This window comes from Osmerus eperlanus, chromosome 17 (genome assembly GCF_963692335.1).
Source record: "Osmerus eperlanus chromosome 17, fOsmEpe2.1, whole genome shotgun sequence".
Lineage (NCBI taxonomy): Eukaryota > Metazoa > Chordata > Actinopteri > Osmeriformes > Osmeridae > Osmerus > Osmerus eperlanus.
This window is the reverse complement of record NC_085034.1, coordinates 1,364,815-1,385,428: the sequence shown is the minus strand read 5'-3', so window position 1 is coordinate 1,385,428 and position 20,614 is coordinate 1,364,815. Positions and strand designations below refer to the sequence as shown.

Below are 20,614 nucleotides of genomic sequence, written 5' to 3'. Positions count from 1 at the left end.
ACGGTGTTTTCCAGATAGCAGTATTTTTTAATTTGTAGTTTACACATGCCATGCACCATTGGCGGTGGCAATGGGTGGCAAAAAAATATTTGCCACCTCAATCTCGCTATGCTAAAATACATTATTAGTAGGCTACATTTGATTAAATCATATTAAAATAATATTATTTTTATCATTAGAACTACAATGTTATATTATTTAATGGTGGTAATATTTTTCCGCGCCTGCTCCATGCCACACCACAAATACCTCCTGCCAGGTGAAAATGTCTAGATCCGCCCATGTCATGAACACATTTTCGTTAAGTTATACATCCTAAGAGCCAGATGTCAGTTGGGACTAATCCACTAGAGGGTGCTCTACCATAAACCTGCTTTTTGGGTGAAGTGCATCACGATGAAGAGCTCTGTAGAAGGCTTTGGGAGAGGGCACAGGAAATCAGGCACAATCACGTTTCCTTGCAAGTGTCACTAACGTGAATTCACCAGCCCGGTTACCATGGCTACTGCTCCTGGAGCACACTAGTCTAGTGAACTGTTCTGTATTACAGTATTATTCGTAGTTCTGTAATATTACAAGTGACACTTTCATTACTAGAAGTACAAGTACTTCTATGTTATTACAAGTAGCAAATATTAGTCTGAAACAGTGTGTCAAGCATAATTCCTACAATATTAAAGTGAATTTTAACATGTTCTTGTCTTTTTATCTTTTCCATCCTAAAAACCCAAACTATGAAAATAGGTTGTGGGCATGAAGTGAAAGGTATTTTTCATACACTATACTACACTCCTGGCAAATAGCATACTAATGTGCATAATATATTTGCATATTAATCATGCAAAATGCCATGCCAGTTGGTGGACTGTTATGTTGTGTGCGTGTGTGTGTGTGAGTGAGAGAGAGAGCTCATCACACAAAACACAAGCTTTGATGACAAGAATGAAAGTGGCGTTACCATGGCAAAGCGGCATCTATGATTCACATCTCCCTCCGACATGGTGTCGTTCTATTAACTGAAATCTTACAAACAAATATGAAAATAAACAATACAAAGTAATTACTTTGGCACACTAGGATTATACGCGTCTGTGAGCTTGCCTGCCAAAGTCTTTTACGAAAACTGTTTCACAAGGCAAACTACCTCCAAAACTAAACAATCTAAAGCAAAGTGTTTACTGGTCTTTTAGTAGTTCAATTATGGTCAAATAGTAGTTCTTGCTATGGCCACTAGATGGGGGTGTTGTCAAAATAGACCACAAGGAACCCTGAGTGAACCTGTGTGTGTTTGGCTCGTGCCTGTACCTCCTTAAGATGAGTCATCTAACGATATTTAAAATATATTCCTTCCTTCCCACGCCAACCCACTATAGGACCGCTCGTCTCCTTGACGTGTGTCATCGATCCATCTGTCCTCGAGTGCCTGTGAGTACGTCTGTGAAGGTGTGCACTTCGGATGGGGTGTGTGTGACGTATAAAGGTGTGTGTGTGTGTGAAGCCTCTGGGATGGCTCGCTGATGGTGTGTGTGTGTGTGTGTACTCACGTCTCTGAATGGGATTTTCAGATGCTCTGATTCACTCCTCGCCCAGTAGCGGACCCAGCGTATTTGGGGAAATCTCGAGTGTATGTGTGTGTGTTGGAGGAACACTGATTCAGGTCTTCTGCTAAATGCCAGCCTGGGCTGATGAGAACACAACAGCCACTTTCTTCTTCTACTGTTTCTATCTCTTATCGTCCACTCCTTTCTTCTTCTGCTGTTTCTCTCTCTCTTATCGTCCACTCCTTTCTTCTTCTGCTGTTTCTCTCTCTCTTATCGTCCACTCCTTTCTTCTTCTACTTTTACACACCCAACAGGTTGTTTCTCTCTCTACATATTTAGCTAACTCCTTCTGTCCACTCTCTTACTTTCTCATGGTCTGGTTATCACCACTTCTTTTCTCTCTTCTTCAACATCTGCTGTAGTTTGAACACAATCATTCTCCCCTGGACTCTTAACACACATCGTTAAGAAGCTCTTAACGCTAAGAGCTTCTTAGGAGCGTTCTACAGCGTTCTTAGAACGCTCCTAAGAAGCTCTTAGCGTTAAGAGCTTCTTAACGATTCTGGGAAACGCGGCCCAGGAATGTGTTCACCACAGGGAAGAACAATAGAGTGTGGAGTGGGTTTGTGTTTCAGTGTACAGTACACACACACACATACACATGCACACACACATGCACATACACTAGCACACACCCATTCACTCCCACACACACACACGCTCTCTCTCACATACATTACATTTACATTTAGTCATTTAGCAGACGCTCTTATCCAGAGCGGCTTACAGTAAGTACAGGGACATTCTCCCTGAGGCAAGTAGGGTGAAGTGCCTTGCCCAAGGACACAACGTCATTCAGCACAGCCGGGAATCAAACCGGTAACCTTCAGATTACTAGCCCAACTCCCTAACCGCTCAGCCACCTGACTCCCTTCTCTCTCTCTCTCTCTCTCACACACACTCTTGCACACACCCATGCACTCACACACACACACGCTCTGTCTCACATACACACACACCAGGGCTTTGATTAGGTGGTGTGTGAGGCTTCCAGGTCTTCAGTCATGTGATTCAGACCCCCTCGGTGAACTGGAGCAGGGGTCCCTCGAAACCATGGCAACACCTGAGCCGTGAGGGGGCTTATGTCGACCCGTGAAGGAGTCTCTGGTGGCCATTTTGTGTCCCAATTTAAATCCACAGGGGGTCCAGTTGAAAAGCCCAGTTGACGTTCTTTCAATCAAGACCTGGCCCCCATCGAGCCAGCACTATGAGCACTGGGAATACTGTACTCCTGCCTGTCTTGAAAAGAAGAGTTACTGCTTCAATTCCACCAACAGATCACAGAGCCTTAACTGTACCTCATCAATAACTACAAACACACACACACAGCTTCTGTTTAGACACGAACCAACTCACAAGCACCCAGTCACCGACCCACACACGCTGACATCCACTCACGCGCCTTATAACCTCACTGAGGAGGCGATCGAGAATCTCTCTGGTCGCTCTCCCTAGTGGAACACAGTGACAGAGTGTGGGGGGAGGGTGGTACAAGGAAGGGCCCAGAGTGTGGGAATGTTGGAAGGGTTGTTTGGGATGACAGGGACCAGATGGAGAACAGACTGAACCGTTCTGGCGTTACAGCGGGATTACCTGAGCCGTCACACACGTGGGGATACAACAGCACAGCACTTTGATGAATTTCTGTCGTTTCGTGTTAAACCTGGATTACCTGGCTTGAAGAATGGTTATATTTCTTGTGTGTGTGTGTCTGTGTACAAGTATTTGAGTGAGTGTGTGTCCTTCGCTGTCGCTGGTGTGTGTCAAGCCCTAGCTAATCACGTCGGCCTCTGCCTCCCGTCTAATCTGCCCCTGTGCGGACCTCATTACGATGACATCACCTCCTGTGACGCACCTCCTTGACAACAGGTGTTGCTAAGGATTCGCTGCTGGTGGGAGGGCGCACAGAAGGAGGGAAAACCCTCACCGTTCTGTTCCATCGCTCGCTCGCTCTCTCTTTCCCCCTCTCTCTCTCTCTTTCCCCCTCTCTCTCTCTCTCTTTCCCTCTCTCTCTCTTTCTCTCTCTCTCTTTCTCTCTCTCTCTCTCTCTCTCGCTCCACCCGCTGTCTTCCTGCCTTTCTCTGCATCTCTCCTTCTTTTACCATTCCACACGTTCTGTCTTTTCTTACTATCTCTCTTTCTCGCTATCTCTCTTTCTCTCTTTCTCTATCTCCCTCACTCTTCCTCTCTATCTTTCACTCTTTCTCTTCCTCTCTCTCTTCTTCTCTCTTTCTTTCTCTCTCTCTCTCTCTCTCTCTCTCTCTCTCTCTCTCTCCATCTCTCTCTCTCTCTCTCTCTTTCTCTCTCCCTGATAATCAACAGTGAAAACACCGGGTCCCACAGTCAATACTAAAGGAGACAGGATCACCACGATGTAAATGATGAGCTGTAGGGTGTAAACCAAGACTCAATGCAGTGACCTGCAAATCCTCTTACGAGCGAGAGGACTCTCAGTGCTCATCTTCCCCAAGATGACCTTCACCTCAGCTCCGCACGCCAGATCTAGGAACAAACACCACAGACGTACTTCTCGGATCAACTAAGCGTCTCCAAATCCCATCTTTAGCCATTAGGGAGAAAACCTTTAAACTGACCTAAGATCAGTGTCTGGAGAGAATTTGACACTTTATCAAACCTCCTTAAAGCAGTTTGGCAGTACAGTATGATGTCTGTGTTCGACAGTAGCTTACGCAACTCCTGGTGTGTCTCGTACCAAATTGAGTCTTTGAGTCAGCCTGCTTTGATTCCGTCTGACAGGAGTATCGTAATGATTCTCCCGGAGGAGCAGGAGGAGGAGGAGGAGGAGGAGGAGGAGGAGGAGGAGGAGGAGGAGATGTGGTGTGTGTGACCGGGAGATATGCTGCACATCTGATCTGCGAGAACAGATCGTTTTGAGCATTGGTGCCCGTCTATGTCCTCTGCATCACTCCAAAACACCCTCATCCTCCGCTCGATCTGTCTGATACTAACATTTGGTCTACTGACCGATATCCCGCAAAATCTAAATAATCTGTTATAACTCCTTCTCAGGAACAGCAACCTGTATTTTTGTTTACCATGGGATAATTGAGCGTTTATTTTATAATGTGGATTTCTTTGTGGGTTTACCTCACATTGCCTCATTGTTTTGGTAATATGTGAAGGTTGTTACGGTAACTCAACTACAGTACACCGTGGGCGAGTGGGCTGGGTTAGTGTTGAGGACAGATTACTGTACTCACGTGTGTGATCGGCCAATCTGGGAGAGAAAAGAGGATTAGGGGGCGTATTGTGAGTTGTGTGTGTGTGTGTGTTACTCATGTCTGTGCATGTGTGTGTCAGAGAGAAAGAGAGAGAAAGACTGAGAGACAAAAGAGAGAGAGATGGCACACAGTCAAACCAAAACAGAGAGTGAGAGAACCAGAGTGTGACGAAGACTGTCCCTTTAAGAATATTTATAGACCAGTGCCTCTGCTGGTCAGTGTTCAGGAGAAATTGGCGTTAAGGGTGGAATTAGACGCGTGCAGGATGCTAATAGGGATTGAGGGGATAAGGACTAATGTACCACAAATTAAACATCGCTCACAGGACCGTATTCCTTGAGCTACCAATACACGCAGACACACACACACACAGCAGACCACACAGGATACACACTCAGAGTCTGTCCAAGGTGGAAGCAAAGGTAAGTAACTTTTTGTTTCTTGTGCGTCGATCGTTCGAATACAACTCAACGTGAACTCGGCATGAAACAGGGTTTCGAGGGAAGGATTCAGAGCTGTGTGGTCTTACAGAGAGAATTGTAAAAACAAAATGTCTAGAGAAAGACTAGACTTGTTAATTTATTCTGTTTTCATTTGCCAGATATTACTGTGAGGCTTCGAGTCTCCTCGGTGTGTGTTTTGTGACTGGTGACTTCCCAAGACTACTGTGGTTTACCTGCAAGAGATATCTATAGCAAGGCCTCTTCCATATTTTAACCTGCTCAGGTGTGTATTCAAATTTAATGACCAGAACACAGTGAGTGTGATCCTGTTACTGGATTCAGTTACATACTGCCTTAGCTGAGGGACACAGTCAACACACGTACACACAAACACACACACACACACACTACTGTACACACACAGACACACACAGTCAACACACACGTACATACTGTTCACACATACACACATACAATGAACACACACAGACACACTGTCAACACACACACGTACTCTACACACACACATTCACACATGCACACAGATAGCACACACCGGTTGGGAGACAATGGACAGCATAAACAGAAGGCTTCATGTACAATACACAATGCACAAGCACTGTTTGTTCAGGGTAGAGCAAACACAAGAAGGCCTGGCCAGATAGTAAGGCCACAGTTGATGTTTTCGGGAGGGCTACATTGTACATTGATCTGACTGTCAAGTTAGACTTGATGTGTGTTGTGTTAAATATAGCAACCTGTTGTGTTGTATTTTTCATGGTGATTTCAGTTCCTTTAGTCCATTGTCTCAACTGACCTACTGTGTGGTGTGTGTGTGTTCAGTGGATGTGTGATTGTGTGAAGTACCATGCATACTGTATATAAATGACAGTGATGCACGTGTGTGTGTTTGTGTGTGTGTGTTTGTATGTTTGTGTGGGCATGCAAACAGATCCATCTAGTGTGTTTGTCTATGTGTAGCAAGGAGAAGTGCAAGGAGAAGTGTGTCATCCATCACCTGAGACAGCACCCTGCACCCAGAACACACTGCCTCCTAGTGGCAGGTAGGAGAGAGGCACTGCGGGGAGGAGGGGGCAAGGAGAGAATGAAGGGAGTAAGGCGAGAGTGATGGATGTAGAAATACAAAGGAGGAGGAGGGAGATAGTGAGGAAGGAGAAAGGAGGGGAGTGGAGGAAGGAGGGGGTCAGGACATCCACGACCCTCACATTTTCAACGTGACAGAATCAGAATTCGGTTTATTCGCCATGTATGTTATACAAACACAGAATTTACTGTGGCAGGGAGGTGCAAAACACTAAAGATATACGAATCTTAAATTAAGTAAAAGTACAAAAGTTTAACTATTTCTAAGAACAGCGTACTGTAGCTCCTCCCAACACGTGGCAGTCTCTCCAGACACCAGCGTCAGCACCAACACAGCGTACTGTAGCTCCTCCCAACACGTCGCAGTCTCTCCAGACACCAGCGTCAGCACCAACACAGCCGCAGAACAGCAGCGTCTCTGTGAGTGCCGTGACTCCCTCGCTCCTGTCAGGGGCACCTCTCCTCCGCCTCCACCCAGGGAGGGAGGGCCCGGAGCTGGGTAAGCAGAGGACATGTCCGGCCCGGAGCTCCATAAACCGTGAATAAGCACTGGCCTGTCACAACGCACCACGTCCTGATGATGAGAAGCCACAGTGAATGCTTGGACACCATTTAACATCCCAGCTAGTGATTTAGACAGGCTTAGCTCTCCTGTAGCCTGAATAAGAGATGTCCTTAGCTGAGGAGGAAGCAGGGTAGGATTGATTCAGTTTGTTTACTCAACAAGGTGTCTGGATGGTGTATATTGTGAGCGTTTTCATAAATGTTGTTCCTAAACTCTTTAGGTTGTGGGTCGTGAGTTTGGTCTTGCACAGAGCACCACTTTACTGTACTGAAGCTTTTGTTAGATTCATACAGCGAAGCTTTTGTTAGATTCATACAGCACAGCACTGTACCTTCTCAATATTATTTTGACCTTCAAAACACTAGACTGTAGGCTGTATTCCCGGATGCCTGTTTAATTTAGCCTGGTTGAGTGTATCTGGGAGTGTGTGTGTTTGTTTGTGTGTCTGTGTGTGTATGTGTATGGTCTTTATATCATATCCCACCCAGTCTTACGGCGAAAACGCGACCCACAGAGGCCCATCCCTGTACGCAAAATCAACATAACATCTGAGGTCACGATACTTTTTATTAGCCTACAGGAGGTAACAGTTCCTAGACCGGTATGACACGACCGGTTAAGTAGCTGTTATTTAACGATTGTCCCCTTTAAATACATTTTTCCTTCGGTGATGTCTCCGGATCACCTGTCAAATGCGGAACATGCGCGTTGGTGAGAGCAGGGAGACGAGGTGGTATAGTGGAACCGAGACCCGCACAGGAATCATCGTCCCCTCTGTAGCAAATATGCAAACATCACTGACACGACATACCGTTGTAGAAGAGGGTGTTGAGCTCGAGACATAATTTGGGATGCCTCGAGAAGCCGAGGAATCCCATTTCCACAGCAACCGTTGGAGCTAAAAACGCAGAGCGTCGCGTACCGAATCTAACGGGGGGCGGGAGGGGTCGATCATGGGGAACGAAGCGAGCCTCGAAGGAGGCGAAGGGGCGCTTGCTGGATTACCGGAGGGTCTCGCACCGGACGGGAAGGGAGCCTTCATCAGGATCCCCAGTGGGGTACAGGCGGATCTCAGCCAACTCAGCGAGGATGACAGGAAACAACTCGCCGCCGCTATGTCAAGGACGCAAGCCAGGAAGCCAGGAGGCGCTCCGGCTCGAAGGCAGGGCTTTTTACAATAATTAATTTTGCGTCTTTAAAATGTCCTCTCCCCAACAGAGTATTCAGTTGTGTCTCTTTGTGGGTGTTTCTGACGTGTTTTGATCAGATAACTGCAGGTTGCTAGCAGCATCAGAAGAGTGTAGGTTCACACCCATTCACATAAGATAGGATACCATTCTCTCCCCTTCCCGGATACATTATTGCAACTGGTAAAATTTGACATTGGGTTGTAATTGGAAACATCTGTAAAAGCGTTTACATCGTGGTTGGTAGTTTTTTCCCTCCATCACGTAGTGTTAATCATTTGTAAAATTAGCGCATCCACCTGATACAAAGCTGCATAGCCTACTGTGTCACCATTAGGCTGAATGCTCATAACATACTGCTGCTTGTCTAATGCCATTTATCACACACAATATGTCATATTCCTTTATGTAGTCGTTAAATTACTGCGTTACTTGTCTAAAAATAGCTTTATCAATCAATTTAGGGCTGCTCTTTAAGATCTGGGAAGACACTAGTGTTTGTGTGAAAGAATCGAAATGCCTGCTGGGTAAAATTCCTCTTACAAGCGCGAGCTGGATTTTTTTTCCCGCGGACGACGCTCTTTCACCCAAACAAATAGCCTATTTCCGCATGTTCATATTTATATCGCTAATTACCTTGGCAATGTTTGAAAAATGTTCGTATTCGCACCGTTTACAGAGCTTGTTTTGCTTGACAGTTTTTACGAATGGTTGGTTACGAAAACGCTGGGTTGAGTGAAAAGAATCATGTCCTGGTTCTAAAATATCCCACTATGTGTTTGATTCTGTTATATGCATCCTTATTAAATTACAGGGCATTAGCAATCAATACAATTGAACATAAGGATAAGGATAGGCTACTAATTGCCTCCAGTGGTGAAAAACGCTATTTTGATAAATCTGGACTGGGGGGAGGGGACATGATAAATATTAATATGTCTATATTTAGAACTGCAAGCGCAAATGTCATCAGTCATTGATTTCCTTCCCATTGTCTTCAATGAACGTTTTGAATTTCATCTTCGTAATGAAAGATATTGAGAATCTTGAGATAGCTCAGAATTAGTTTAAACGATGAGAAGCGCACGAAGGAGATGTACAGTAGTCGCTGGCCTTGGTTCTGAAAGCAAGCAAGCAGCATTCGCGCCCCCTGAAGCGGATGCGTAAGATGCGTAAAAGAAGGGGGGAAATGTTATGTTTAATGTTATCATTTCATCAACAGTCTTCCGTTTTTCTGGAATAGTTATTGACTTGTTATTAAACGAGGAGAGAAGCCTTCAATGCATCGCAGCTTCCCATTACGAGATACTCTTCCAACTCGACCCTTTTGACTTAATCGCGAGCATTGCATCGATCGTCTCGTGACAGTCACGTCTTGATTGAAGAATTACAGAGTTGTCTCTGACAGTGTGTTGGCTGTTTCTATCGCCTCCCTGATCCAACTAATAAAGCCATTTCATCTTGCACTACCGGAGCCGTTTCACCGTCTGTCTTTTGCCGTCAACATTCTCTTTTGACTTTCCGTTACTTTCCGTTATCGGTAGCCTGCAATAGTAACTTACTATTTGAGTTCACAGGGGTGATGAAAGGCCTCGGTCCAATAACTTTAGGGCTAAGGGGCTGGAATCCATGAGATATGTGGAAAGTGGTTTAATGTTTGACATATAACTCCCAGTGGTGTGAAACAGTCTCTGCCATAGTAGGTTTCTGATCAATTCTCTTAAACTTATCAGGATTTTGAAAACTGACGGATTAATATAATATCTATGTCAGTTCATTTGATCTTGTCACCATCGATGTAGATTTAATTGGACTAGTATTGTTTTGTCTTTCTTCTTCTGCTTTGATGGCATGGATGTCACCATAACAACACTGCCAAAGCATCAAGTATCAATGAAACAAAATGAAACATTTCATAGATTTAAATAAGAAAACTTTCTGTTTCTCATTCTTTCTTTCTCTCTCTCTCTCTCTCTCTCTCTCTCTCTCTCTCTCTCTCTCTCTCTCTCTCTCTCTCTCTCTCTCTCTCTCTCTCTCTCTCTCTCTCTCTCTCTCTCTCTCTCTCTCTCTCTCTTCTCTCTCTCTCTCTCTCTCTCTCTCTCTCTCCCATCTCCTCTCCTCTCTCTGTCTTCCTCTCTCTTCCCCTCTCTCTCCTCTCTGTCTTCCTCTCTCTTCCCCTCTCTCTCCTCTCTCTGTCTTCCTCTCTCTTCCATCTCCTCTCTCCTCTCTCTGTCTTCCTCTCTCTTCCCCTCTCTCTCCTCTCTCTGTCTTCCTCTCTCTTCCCCTCTCTCTCCTCTCTCTGTCTTCCTCTCTCTTCCCCTCTCTCCCCTCTCTCTGTTTTCCTCTCTCTTCGCCTCTCTCTCCTCTCTCTGTCTTCCTCTCTCTTCCCCTCTCTCTCCTCTCTCTGTCTTCCTCTGTCTTCCATCTCCTCTCTCTGTCTTCCTCTCTCTTCCCCTCTCTCTCCTCTCTGTCTTCCTCTCTCTTCCCCTCTCTCTCCTCTCTCTGTCTTCCTCTCTCTTCCATCTCCTCTCTCTCTCCTCTCTCTGTCTTCCTCTCTCTTCCCCTCTCTCCCCTCTCTCTGTCTTCCTCTCTCTTCGCCTCTCTCCTCTCTCTGTCTTCCTCTCTCTTCCCCTCTCTCTCCTCTCTCTGTCTTCCTCTGTCTTCCATCTCCTCTCTCTGTCTTCCTCTCTCTTCGCCTCTCTCCCCTCTCTCTGTCTTCCTCTCTCTTCCATCTCCTCTCTCTCCATCTTCTGCTGTGTGTTTCTCAGGCCTTCCGAAGCGGATGCCCAGCAGCGCCCCCAGCAGGCAGGAGGCGGGGCCTCTCAGGGCCCGACAGGCCTCAGCAAGAGTCGGACCGTAGACGCGTTCGGACAGGGCCCCGTGGGCAAGCCGTCCCCAGGCCGCAGCCCCTCGTCCCTCAGCCTCCTCGAGTCCAAATTCCGGCAGGAGCCCAAAGACCCAGAGACCAAAAGCGGCATGTTCGGCTCTAACTTCCTGAGCGGGGCCAACCCTCTCAACGCCGTCTCCTCCATGACGTCCTCCATGTCCTCTGCGGTCAACATCCCCAAATTCGGCTTGTTTGGAGATGAGGAGGAGGACGAAAGCCCCCCTCCAACAGCAGCCAAGCCAGGAGGGAAGCCCCCTGGGGGGCCCCCAGGGCAGGGGAAAGGCCCTCAGCAAGGCCCAGGGCCCAAGGGCCCCCAGCAAGGAGGGCCACCGAGACAGGGCCAAGCAGGGCCCCCTGGACAAGGACCTAAACCAGGCCAGGGCCCCCCTGGACAACAGGGCCCAAAGCCAGGCCAGGGACCCCCAGGTCAGGGCCCCCCAGGGCCCAAGGGTCCCCAGCAAGGAGGGCCACCGAGACAGGGCCAAGCAGGGCCCCCTGGACAGGGACCTAAACCAGGCCAGGGCCCCCCAGGCCAAGGGCCCCCCGGACAGCAGGGCCCAAGGCCAGGCCAGGGACCCCCAGGCCAAGGGCCGCCCGGACAGCAGGACCCAAGGCCAGGCCAGGGACCCCCAGGCCAAGGGCCCCCTGGACAGCAGGGCCCAAGGCCAGGCCAGGGACCCCCAGGCCAAGGGCCCCCCGGACAGCAGGGCCCAAGGCCAGGCCAGGGACCCCCAGGCCAAGGGCCCCCCGGACAGCAAGGCCAGGGACCCCCAGGTCAAGGGCCCCCTGGACAGCAGGGCCAAAATCCAGGCCAGGGCCCACCCCAACAGGGTGGCCCGCAACAGCAAAAAGGAGGCCCACAAGGACCCCCCCAAGGACCTGGGGGTAAGCCAGGGCTGCAGCAGGCAGGACCAGGTGGGTCTGGGAAGCCTGGGCCCCCCGGCCCGGATGCACAGCCAGGCGGCCCGGCCAAGGCAGGAGGACCCCCTGGCCCCTCAGGGCCTGGGAACCCTGGAGGTGGGGTGTGTCCGCTGTGTAAGAGCACCCAGTTGAACGTTGGAGCTAAGGAGCCACCCAATTATAGCACCTGTACTGAGTGCAAGAACCAGGTGTGCAGCCTGTGTGGATTCAGCCCTCCAGATTCAGCGGTAAGAAACAACTGGATCTGTGTGTTTGACTGTTTGTTTATGTATATCTGACAGTTTTTTTTCCAACTGTGTCTCTTCTCACCCCCGTCCCCTGAAATAATGAAAACACTGTCTCTCTCAGGATAGAACTTCAATATGAATTCTTAGAAAGTGTCACATCAAGAATTCAGAGTGCCTCCGATACTAGGGCAGGTTCAATATTGATGGCCAGTGTTCCTCCCTGGAAACAATCATCTTGTTTTGTGATATCAATACAGACTGGGTTAGCTTTGTAGCATTAGCATAGTTTCACTTAGTACTTTATACTTAGCTTTTAGCTTGCTAATGCTAAAAATAGCCTTTAGCATAGAACGAGCCAGGTGGTAACTACTAGCTTTTAGCATTAGCATCTTTAGCATTCCTGAGATGCTAATGCATGTCTGTGCATGTCTGTGCTAGCTCTAGCTAGGCCTCTCATATGAGCAACACACAGCATGAGCAGAAGAGGCACCATATGGACACTGGGGAAGTGAGCGAGGTGACTCATGTCTCAAACACAGGAAGCTACCATAGCAGAGCTACCTGCTGGCCACTGGTTACCCAAGCTGGTCGATAGCCATTTTTAAAGCCTGTTGCGTTACAGTACCTGCAATGTTCCCAAAAGGGAGATTTCCCCTGCGCTACCGACACAGGAAGGGTGAAAACAACACTCAGACGTAATGGATTCCAGAGTCTGTTTTGCCCGACGCTGTGCTGGGCATTTTCCTGTACAGCATAATGAGATCAGCGCTATCTGTAGTTCATCTTCTCTTCAGAATAGCCGTATTGTTTGGATGTTTGACACCAATCATGAAAAGACAAATGAGTTGAGCTGGTTGTTCCATCATGCAGGCAAATGATAGTGAAAATATCAATACTGGCCCTTTTAATTATTCTATGGATAGGTCACTGTAGTAAGGAAATATACTAATGGTTCTATTGATTAACCTAAATAGGAAAATAATAGTAAAAGGCCCTAAATTTATGGTGGGGAAATACTTTTGTGAGCATCAATATAGTACATAACAACAAGCCCATGTTTCATCATAAGAGCTTTTAAAATATAGATAGATTTTCAGTATTTCAAGACTAAATCAATAAACTTCACGTACTCAATGAAGACAAATCACGTTATATAAATAATAGGATTTTGTACCTCAAATGAGGGAAACATGCTGCTGGAGAATGTTATAGCTGTTCTGGAAATTGCTTTGATATATAAAGGCTCCATCATTAATGCTTAATGAGACTGCAAATTTGCAATATTTGCTATTAAATCCCCAAGCTTAGTCAGAACTAATTTGTCTCATGAAGAGAGGAAGGAAAACAATTTGGGTTTGGAAAGAAGGATCATGTGCAACTGGAACTGGCAAATTAATTTGTGTTTGTAACTGGAATAACAGAACAGCATTCTATTAATGTGTTATATTTGTGCATGTGCATACATTTGTGTGTGTTTTTTTTCACATCTGACCATATTTTGTAAAACATTTTAAGATGTATTTTGGCCTTTTCTTGGCTTCATCAGACAGAGAGAGTTGGCGAAAGACAGGAAATGTAGGAGAGAGAGTAAGGATGCAGAAATGGTCCTGAGCTAGCAGGGTGCCCATGTCTGACCGTGTTCTGTCCTTCCACAGGGGAAGGAGTGGCTGTGTCTGAACTGCCAGATGCAGCGCGCCATGGGGGGGATGGAGAACTCAGGCCCTCCCTCCACCATGAAACCACGACAAGGCTCCGCCCCTACCTCCCCACAGAGGAAGGACCCCAACGCCAAACCCGACGGCAGGAAGCCATCCCTCCTGATCAAGCAGCAGAGCGTCACAGACTCCTTCAAAGGCTTAACCCCTCCGACGACGCCCAAGCAGAAATCTCCGGGTCCCTCCTCCCCAGGGCCCATGTCCCCCGGAGGACAGAAGCCCCCAGATTCTCCCGGGTCCACAGGGAGCAGGTCCCAGCCTCCGTCCCCCAGCATCGCCCCGGCGGACCGCCACAAATCGACCCCAAAACGGGCCGCCCCATCCAGCCGGCCAGAAAGGAAGCCCCCAGCCCTCTCCAGCCAAGCCCAAGCAGGAGTCCAGCTTCTTCGGGGCCTGGGGGCCTGAGTCTGGGGGGGCTGACGGACGCAGCCAAGCCCCCCGCCGCTGCCTCCCAGGCGGCAGAGTCCGTCACAGGAAAACTGTTCAGTGGCTTCGGGGGGTTCACAGAATCGGCAAAGCCTCAAGCCCCGCCCTCCTCCGCCCCTAAACAGGAAGAGTCCGTGGCAGGGAAGCTGTTTGGAGGGTTCGGCTTCAGCGAAGCAGCCAAGCCTCCAGCCGCCGCCTCTCAGAAGCCTCCAGCCGCCGCCTCTCAGAAGCCTCCAGCCGCCGCCTCTCAGAAGCCTCCAGCCGCCGCCTCTCAGAAGGCCGAGGCCGTTTCGGGAAGATGTTTGGGTTCGGGTCTTCCATCTTAAGCTCGGCCACAAACCTCATCTCAAACGCTCCGGGGGGTGATGACGCAAACGAAGAGTCTCCACCTGGTTCCCCTCCCGACACCCCCGGAGCAGACTCCCCCCTCGGCTCCCCCCCGGACTCCCCCTTCTCCCCTCCCGGGTCCCCCCCGGACGACTCCGACTGCCCCCCTGACACCCCGGATGCCAAGTCCAAGATGCCCCTAAGCCCATCCCCCAGGAGGAGAACCTTGAAGTCCAGCCTGCACCAGAGCCTCCAAAGCGGATGAGCCTCCTACTCCAGCCCCAGGCTCTGGGGCCCTGGAAAACTGCCCTCTCTGTAAGGTGGAGCTGAATGTGGGATGTGACCCACCCAACTACAGCATCTGTACGGAGTGCAACAAGACTGTGTGCAACCTTTGTGGTTCAACCCCACGCCTCACCTGGGAGAGGTAAGGCCAACACCACCACTCTGGCAAAGCCCCTCTAAAATGGTCGTGTACATCTTCATGAGTTGTTTTAAACGTGGTCGCTATGTTCTACATGTCCCACAGCCCATTAGTCACGATACTGTGTGTCTTCTAAATAGATCACAGTATCTCCATTTTATGCTCTTGAATTGGGTCACACTGGATTGACGATAAGGTGTAAACAGGCCAGGAAACATCTTTGTTCATGTGCTGTCCAATCGCATTAGGATAAGGATCGAAAATGGCAATCAGTTCTGTGCTCATAATCACAGCAATCCCTCTTATAACCCTTGTGTGGTATTCGGATATATGGAACCCATTTCAATATTTCAGTACAGATTCTTTTAAACCTGAGAGACTTATTAGCCTTCGAGAGAGTGACACTTGACTGTAGTCTTATTCACACCATGTGTGTGTGTGTGTGTGTGTGTGTGTGTGTGTGTGTGAGAGAGAGAGAGAGAGAGAGAGACAGAAAGAGAGAGACACAGAGAGAGAGAGAGAGAGAGAGAGAGAGAGAGAGAGAGAGAGGAGAGAGAGAGAGAGAGAGAGAGAGAGAGAGAGAGAGAGAGAGAGAGAGAGAGAGAGAGAGAGAGAGAGAGAGAGAGAGAGAGAGAGAGAGAGAGAGAGAGAGAGAGAGAGAGAGAGAGAGAGAAGAGAGAGAGAGAGAGAGAGAGAGAGAGAATGCCTGTGTGTGTACGTATGAGCGTGCGTAAGAGAGAGAGATGTTCAAAGAGTATGTGGAAACTTGGTGTGCTTGTCTCCCGAGGGCCCGGGGGCTGCTTGGTTATAGCCGTCATTGTGTTGTGCTTCTCTCTGACGCTCAGTGAACATATATGGTTGTGCATTGAGCACCATAAACAGATGGTTAATGGGTTCATCAAAGTGTAGTGTAGAAAAGGCAATGTAACTCATGTGGTTCAGTAGATAAAACCATACTCGAGAAACGTTTTGTCCTTATGGCGTGTTGATGTGAGAAATGTAATTATAGGACTTGATGTCAGTACGTTTTATTTCTTTTAAGCCTTGACACAATTATGAAATATTTAGATTCTTAGTAATCTTTGATGACTATTTCATACTATTATTGTAAAAAGCAGCATTATTGGAAATAAGCGAAGCTAAACAAAAATACTGGACACCGCCAGGGAAACAGTAGATGTACTTTTGTAAAAGCAAGTTTGACTGTGCTGAAGTATTTTCCACCTAGCGTGTTAGCATAGCCAGGGCCATCTCACGCATTCGCCGTGAGACTCACGCACAGGACCCAAATGTTGACAGGTAGGCCTATGGTAATCTCACGACAAACTTTTGATAAACTTAAGAGCCCTGATAGCGTAGCATGTTCAGGAGAGCTTCTTTGCTTATTTTTCCACATAGCATACTAGCATAGCATGTTGGGAGAACTTCATTTATTTTCCACCTAGCATGCTAGCGTAGCGTAGCTTGGGAGAGCTTCTTCACGTGTTTCTTACTTTGTGTTTGTCGGGGGTTTAAGGTGGTGTGGTGGTGCGTGGGTAGGACTGTGGTAATCCCCGCTAGGTCTATATTAGGGGCACTGATGAGCTTAGGCAGAGAATGTCCGGTTCCACTTCCTCGTGAGAAACATCCGTCCTTTTCCTGCATCATGGTCTAACAGACCAGTATTGGTCCCGCATAGAGGAGAAGGGCTTTGATGAGTAAAACAATTAATAATAATATTCAAAACAACTCCCAGGAAAATGCAACTCGCTAATCATTTCAAGCAACGCTCTTAAAGCATCGCTCTCAACCAGCACTTCCCGTACATGGATTATCTACACCGTGTAACACACAAGTAACATTGACTGCCGTCCACGAGACAAGCAAACGAGGAAAAGACCTCACCCATCAGACGACGTCATGGTTTTGATGCTTTTTAGTGTTGTTGTAACGATACATCTTGTGAATAATGAGGGGCTGCTTACCTGGCTAATGAGGCCAGACATGGGCAGGTGTGTAATTACACTGGAGAGATCTGCATCCCAAGGTGCTTAAGCTGCTGTAATTGGACGATGATTTGCCACCGCTAGACCGGCCCGTCTTAACGTTGTTACGGATCGGCTTATTTTGCGAAGAATTATAGAGTAAAGGAACCAGAAGACTGCAGGAAGCACAATGCCTGAGCTCCACACCAGCTCTCCTCCACATGCCAGACACACTCAGTTAATTCCATATTCAACGGCTCCAGAAGGATGAACAAGACAACCCGATTATGCAAATAAAAAGACCCCCATTGAAGAGAAACAGAGACTTTACTACAGCCTGAAATAATTTCTGTATGTTTCCGAGAACGTGGGGTCTAGGGAAGGATCACGGGCCGACCCAGATCTCTCAAACCTCTCCATCCAGCTCTCTCCTCTAACCTTGAACTGATTGATGTCGTTCCCAGGTTTTTGTTTGCTGTAACGTGCAGAGAGTTCCTCTGTTTGTAATGAAATCGAGGGTGTGAGTCATTGATGTATGGCAGCATCGCTTGGTGAAAGGCAAGGCCTGGCCCAGCCTTCCTGGGTTGACTCATCTGTGCGTAGTGTGTGCGTGTGTGTGTGCATGTGTAGTGTGTGTGTGTGTGTGTGTGTGTGTGTGCGTAGTGTGTGTCGCTCTCAGAACACCAGCTGAAGAGTACAGATGTGTGTTTGTACAACGCTGTATCCCAGGGTGTCTGAAGAACTTAGGTTAGTCAGCAAAAATTGTGGAAGTGTGCAGTTTGGGGCGGTTGTGGGGGATGGTGGGGGGTGTACACAGTGTTATATCTTATGGAGCTTTAGGGCAAACTGCGTTGAGGGCTGGATGTGTGTGTGTGTGTGTGTGTACTGCAGTTTAAATGGAGTCTGCTTCCTAAAAGGATTTGAAGAGCAAGAGGGTGGCACTTCTCTCCACCCAAGGCTAGAGGTGTCCCTTAACTGCTGTCAGTATGGGTCGCCACCAGAGGAAACACTCCCCCTCCCTCCACACTCCCCTCCCTCCACACTCCCCTCCCTCCACACTCCCCTCCCTCCACACTCCCCTCCCTCCACACTCCCCTCCCTCCACACTCCCCTCCCTCCACACTCCCCTCCACACTCCCCTCCCTCCACACTACACTACACACACACACACACACATATACATAACATACACACACACACATCACACACACACATATACACTGGCTGTGTGCTGGCTGGTTGGGTACAGCCTGGCTGGGTGTTAACTGTAACCCTGGCTCTGCTGTTCTTGTGGGGAGACTGAGGAGTGCTAATGGCCTGAGCTGGGATTCTAATGACTTCCTCCTCTGTGTGTGTGTGTGTGTGTGTGTGTGTGTGTGTGTGTGTGCATGTGCTTCTCTGTGTGTGTGTGTGTGCTCCTCTGTGTGTGTGTGTGTGTGCTCCTCTGTGTGTGTGTGTGTGCTCTTCTGCATGTGTGTGTGTGTGTGCTCCTCTGTGTGTGTGTGTGTGTGTGTGCTCCTCTGTGTGTGTGTGTGTGTGCTCTTCTGCATGTGTGTGTGTGTGTGTGCTCCCCTGTGTGTGTGTGTGCTCCTCTGTGTGTGTGTGTGTGTGTGCTCTTATGCATGTGTGTGTGTGTGTTCAGGGGTGTGCGTGCTTGGTGGGGACAGTAGTGTGAAGCTGACAGGAAGGCACAAATAAAGTGTGTGAGAGACTGTCTCGCATCAGACAGTGTTTCTAGTGCTGACCTCTAACCCCAGGAGAGTTGACCCCTGACCCCAGGTTGTAGTGCTGTGTGTGCCACCTGATATTCCTCGAGCCTCGTTAGCTCCATGATCACCCAGCGAGCACCTGCGGACACGCCGAGACACAGGTGGTCTCTGACCCGTGTGTGTGTGTGTGAGTGCTGTGTCTGTGTGTTTGTGTGTACATATGTAGTGTGTGTGTGGACGTGTGTTTGTGTGTGCGTGTGTTTGCTTGTGTGAGAAGCGTGCGTGAGAACTGTGTTGGTCACAGTTATCCCTCATGCTGTCCCTCTCTGTTCTGTCCTGTCTACCCCCCCTACACACACTCGCACACACACACACACACACACATACACACACACAGTGTGCTGGGCTCTTGGCTCTGTATGGTTTGTCCTGGTCCCTGCTCATTGCTATTCAGGCTTCTGCCACGCTTCCACGCTTCCACCGCCGCTCGGAGCAGTACTCTGCCCCCACACCCAGCAGCCAGGCAGGAACACCTCCCTCCTGGGTCTCACGCACGCACGCACGCGCTCACACACACACACACAGAGACACACACACACACTGACACACACACGTTGCTCAGCCTGACGCAGTGTTCTGTATCCTCATTATGTAATCCACCTCCTCCTGAAACTCCTCCTATATCTCAAGTCTTGCGTTTGCAGTATACATAGTGTGGCGTGTTTGTGTGCGTGTGTCAGTGTGTGTGTGAACGTGTGTGTGCTCTGCTCCATAACACAGCACCATCTCATTCACTACCATCCCTGAGGACAGAGAGGGGCAGGAATAGCCAAGTGACAAAAGAGCCACAGACCCAGCCACACAAGTGACTGCAGGGCCTTTTGGGTGTCCTGTCTCCCCCACCCCTCTCTCTCCCTCACCCCTCTCTCTCCCTCCCCCCTCTCCCTCACCCCTCTCTCTCCCCCACCCACTCTCTCCCTCACCCCTCTCTCTCCCCCACCCCTCTCTCTCCTCCCCCTCTCCCTCACCCCTCTCTCTCTCCCCCACCCTCTCTCTCCCCACCCCTCTCTCTCCCCCACCCCTCTCTCTCCTCCCCCCTCTCCCCTCACCCCTCTCTCTCCCTCCCCCTCTCCCCCACCCCTCTCTCCCCCTCTCCCTCCCCACTCTCTCCCTCACCCCTCTCCCCCCCCCATCTCCCATCTCTCTTCCTCCCTCTCTCTCCCTCTTCCTCCCTCTCTCCTATCTCTCTGCACCCCTCCCTCTCCCCTTTCCTCTCTCTCTCCCTCTCACTTCTCTCCCTCTCCCCCTCTCTCTCTCCTTCCCTCCCCCTCTCTCTCTGTCTTCCTGCTCATTGTGCTTCCTGTCTTTGTGTTAGCCAGTCTCTTCAGAAGGCCGTTCTGAGGCTGGCTTCCTGTCTGCTCAGAGCTCCTACTGAGTCCTCTGCATGGCCACGCTCACAGCCTTGAAAGGAGCAGTATTTATAGACATGAAGGTGTGTGTGTGTGCGCCTGTTCGTGCGTCGATGTGTGTAGACCCAACATATGGTTGATTGTTCAACAAATACTCTAGCCAGTGTATCACCTATGTGTTGTCGCATTCCATCCACCTTTTTAGACGCAGAGCGGAAGACAGCTCTTAACTGCAGTGTTTAAAATGAAAAGCGTTTTTCGTACGCCATCATAATGGTGAAATGTGGGTCTAAACTGAGCCCCAAGGATCCAGACAGAACATACGTTACCAGGTCTCGAGTGTTTATCATATATATTATATCTCTTGTCTGATTTATGAGAGCACAGGGGTTAAAAATTAGGTTGTATTTTAGCCAAGCAGTGGCTTGAGACAAAAAAAAGGCTGGAAAAAAAGATGCAATTG

At 48.8% G+C, this 20,614-nt stretch overlaps 1 protein-coding gene across 1 annotated transcript in view; it reads left to right on the top strand.

Annotated features, from left to right (window-relative positions):
* Positions 1 to 7,324: 7,324 nt before the first annotated feature.
* LOC134038024 (protein piccolo-like) overlaps positions 7,325 to 20,614 on the top strand; it is a 44,832-nt gene continuing 31,542 nt past the window's right edge. The window contains 9 exon segments of the mRNA XM_062483615.1: positions 7,325 to 8,103; positions 10,945 to 12,177; positions 13,833 to 14,174; positions 14,227 to 14,298; positions 14,300 to 14,523; positions 14,556 to 14,874; positions 14,876 to 15,041; positions 15,044 to 15,072; positions 16,586 to 16,604. Coding sequence (XP_062339599.1) covers positions 7,909 to 8,103; positions 10,945 to 12,177; positions 13,833 to 14,174; positions 14,227 to 14,298; positions 14,300 to 14,523; positions 14,556 to 14,874; positions 14,876 to 15,041; positions 15,044 to 15,072; positions 16,586 to 16,604 — 2,599 coding nt within the window. The 5' untranslated portion in view covers positions 7,325 to 7,908.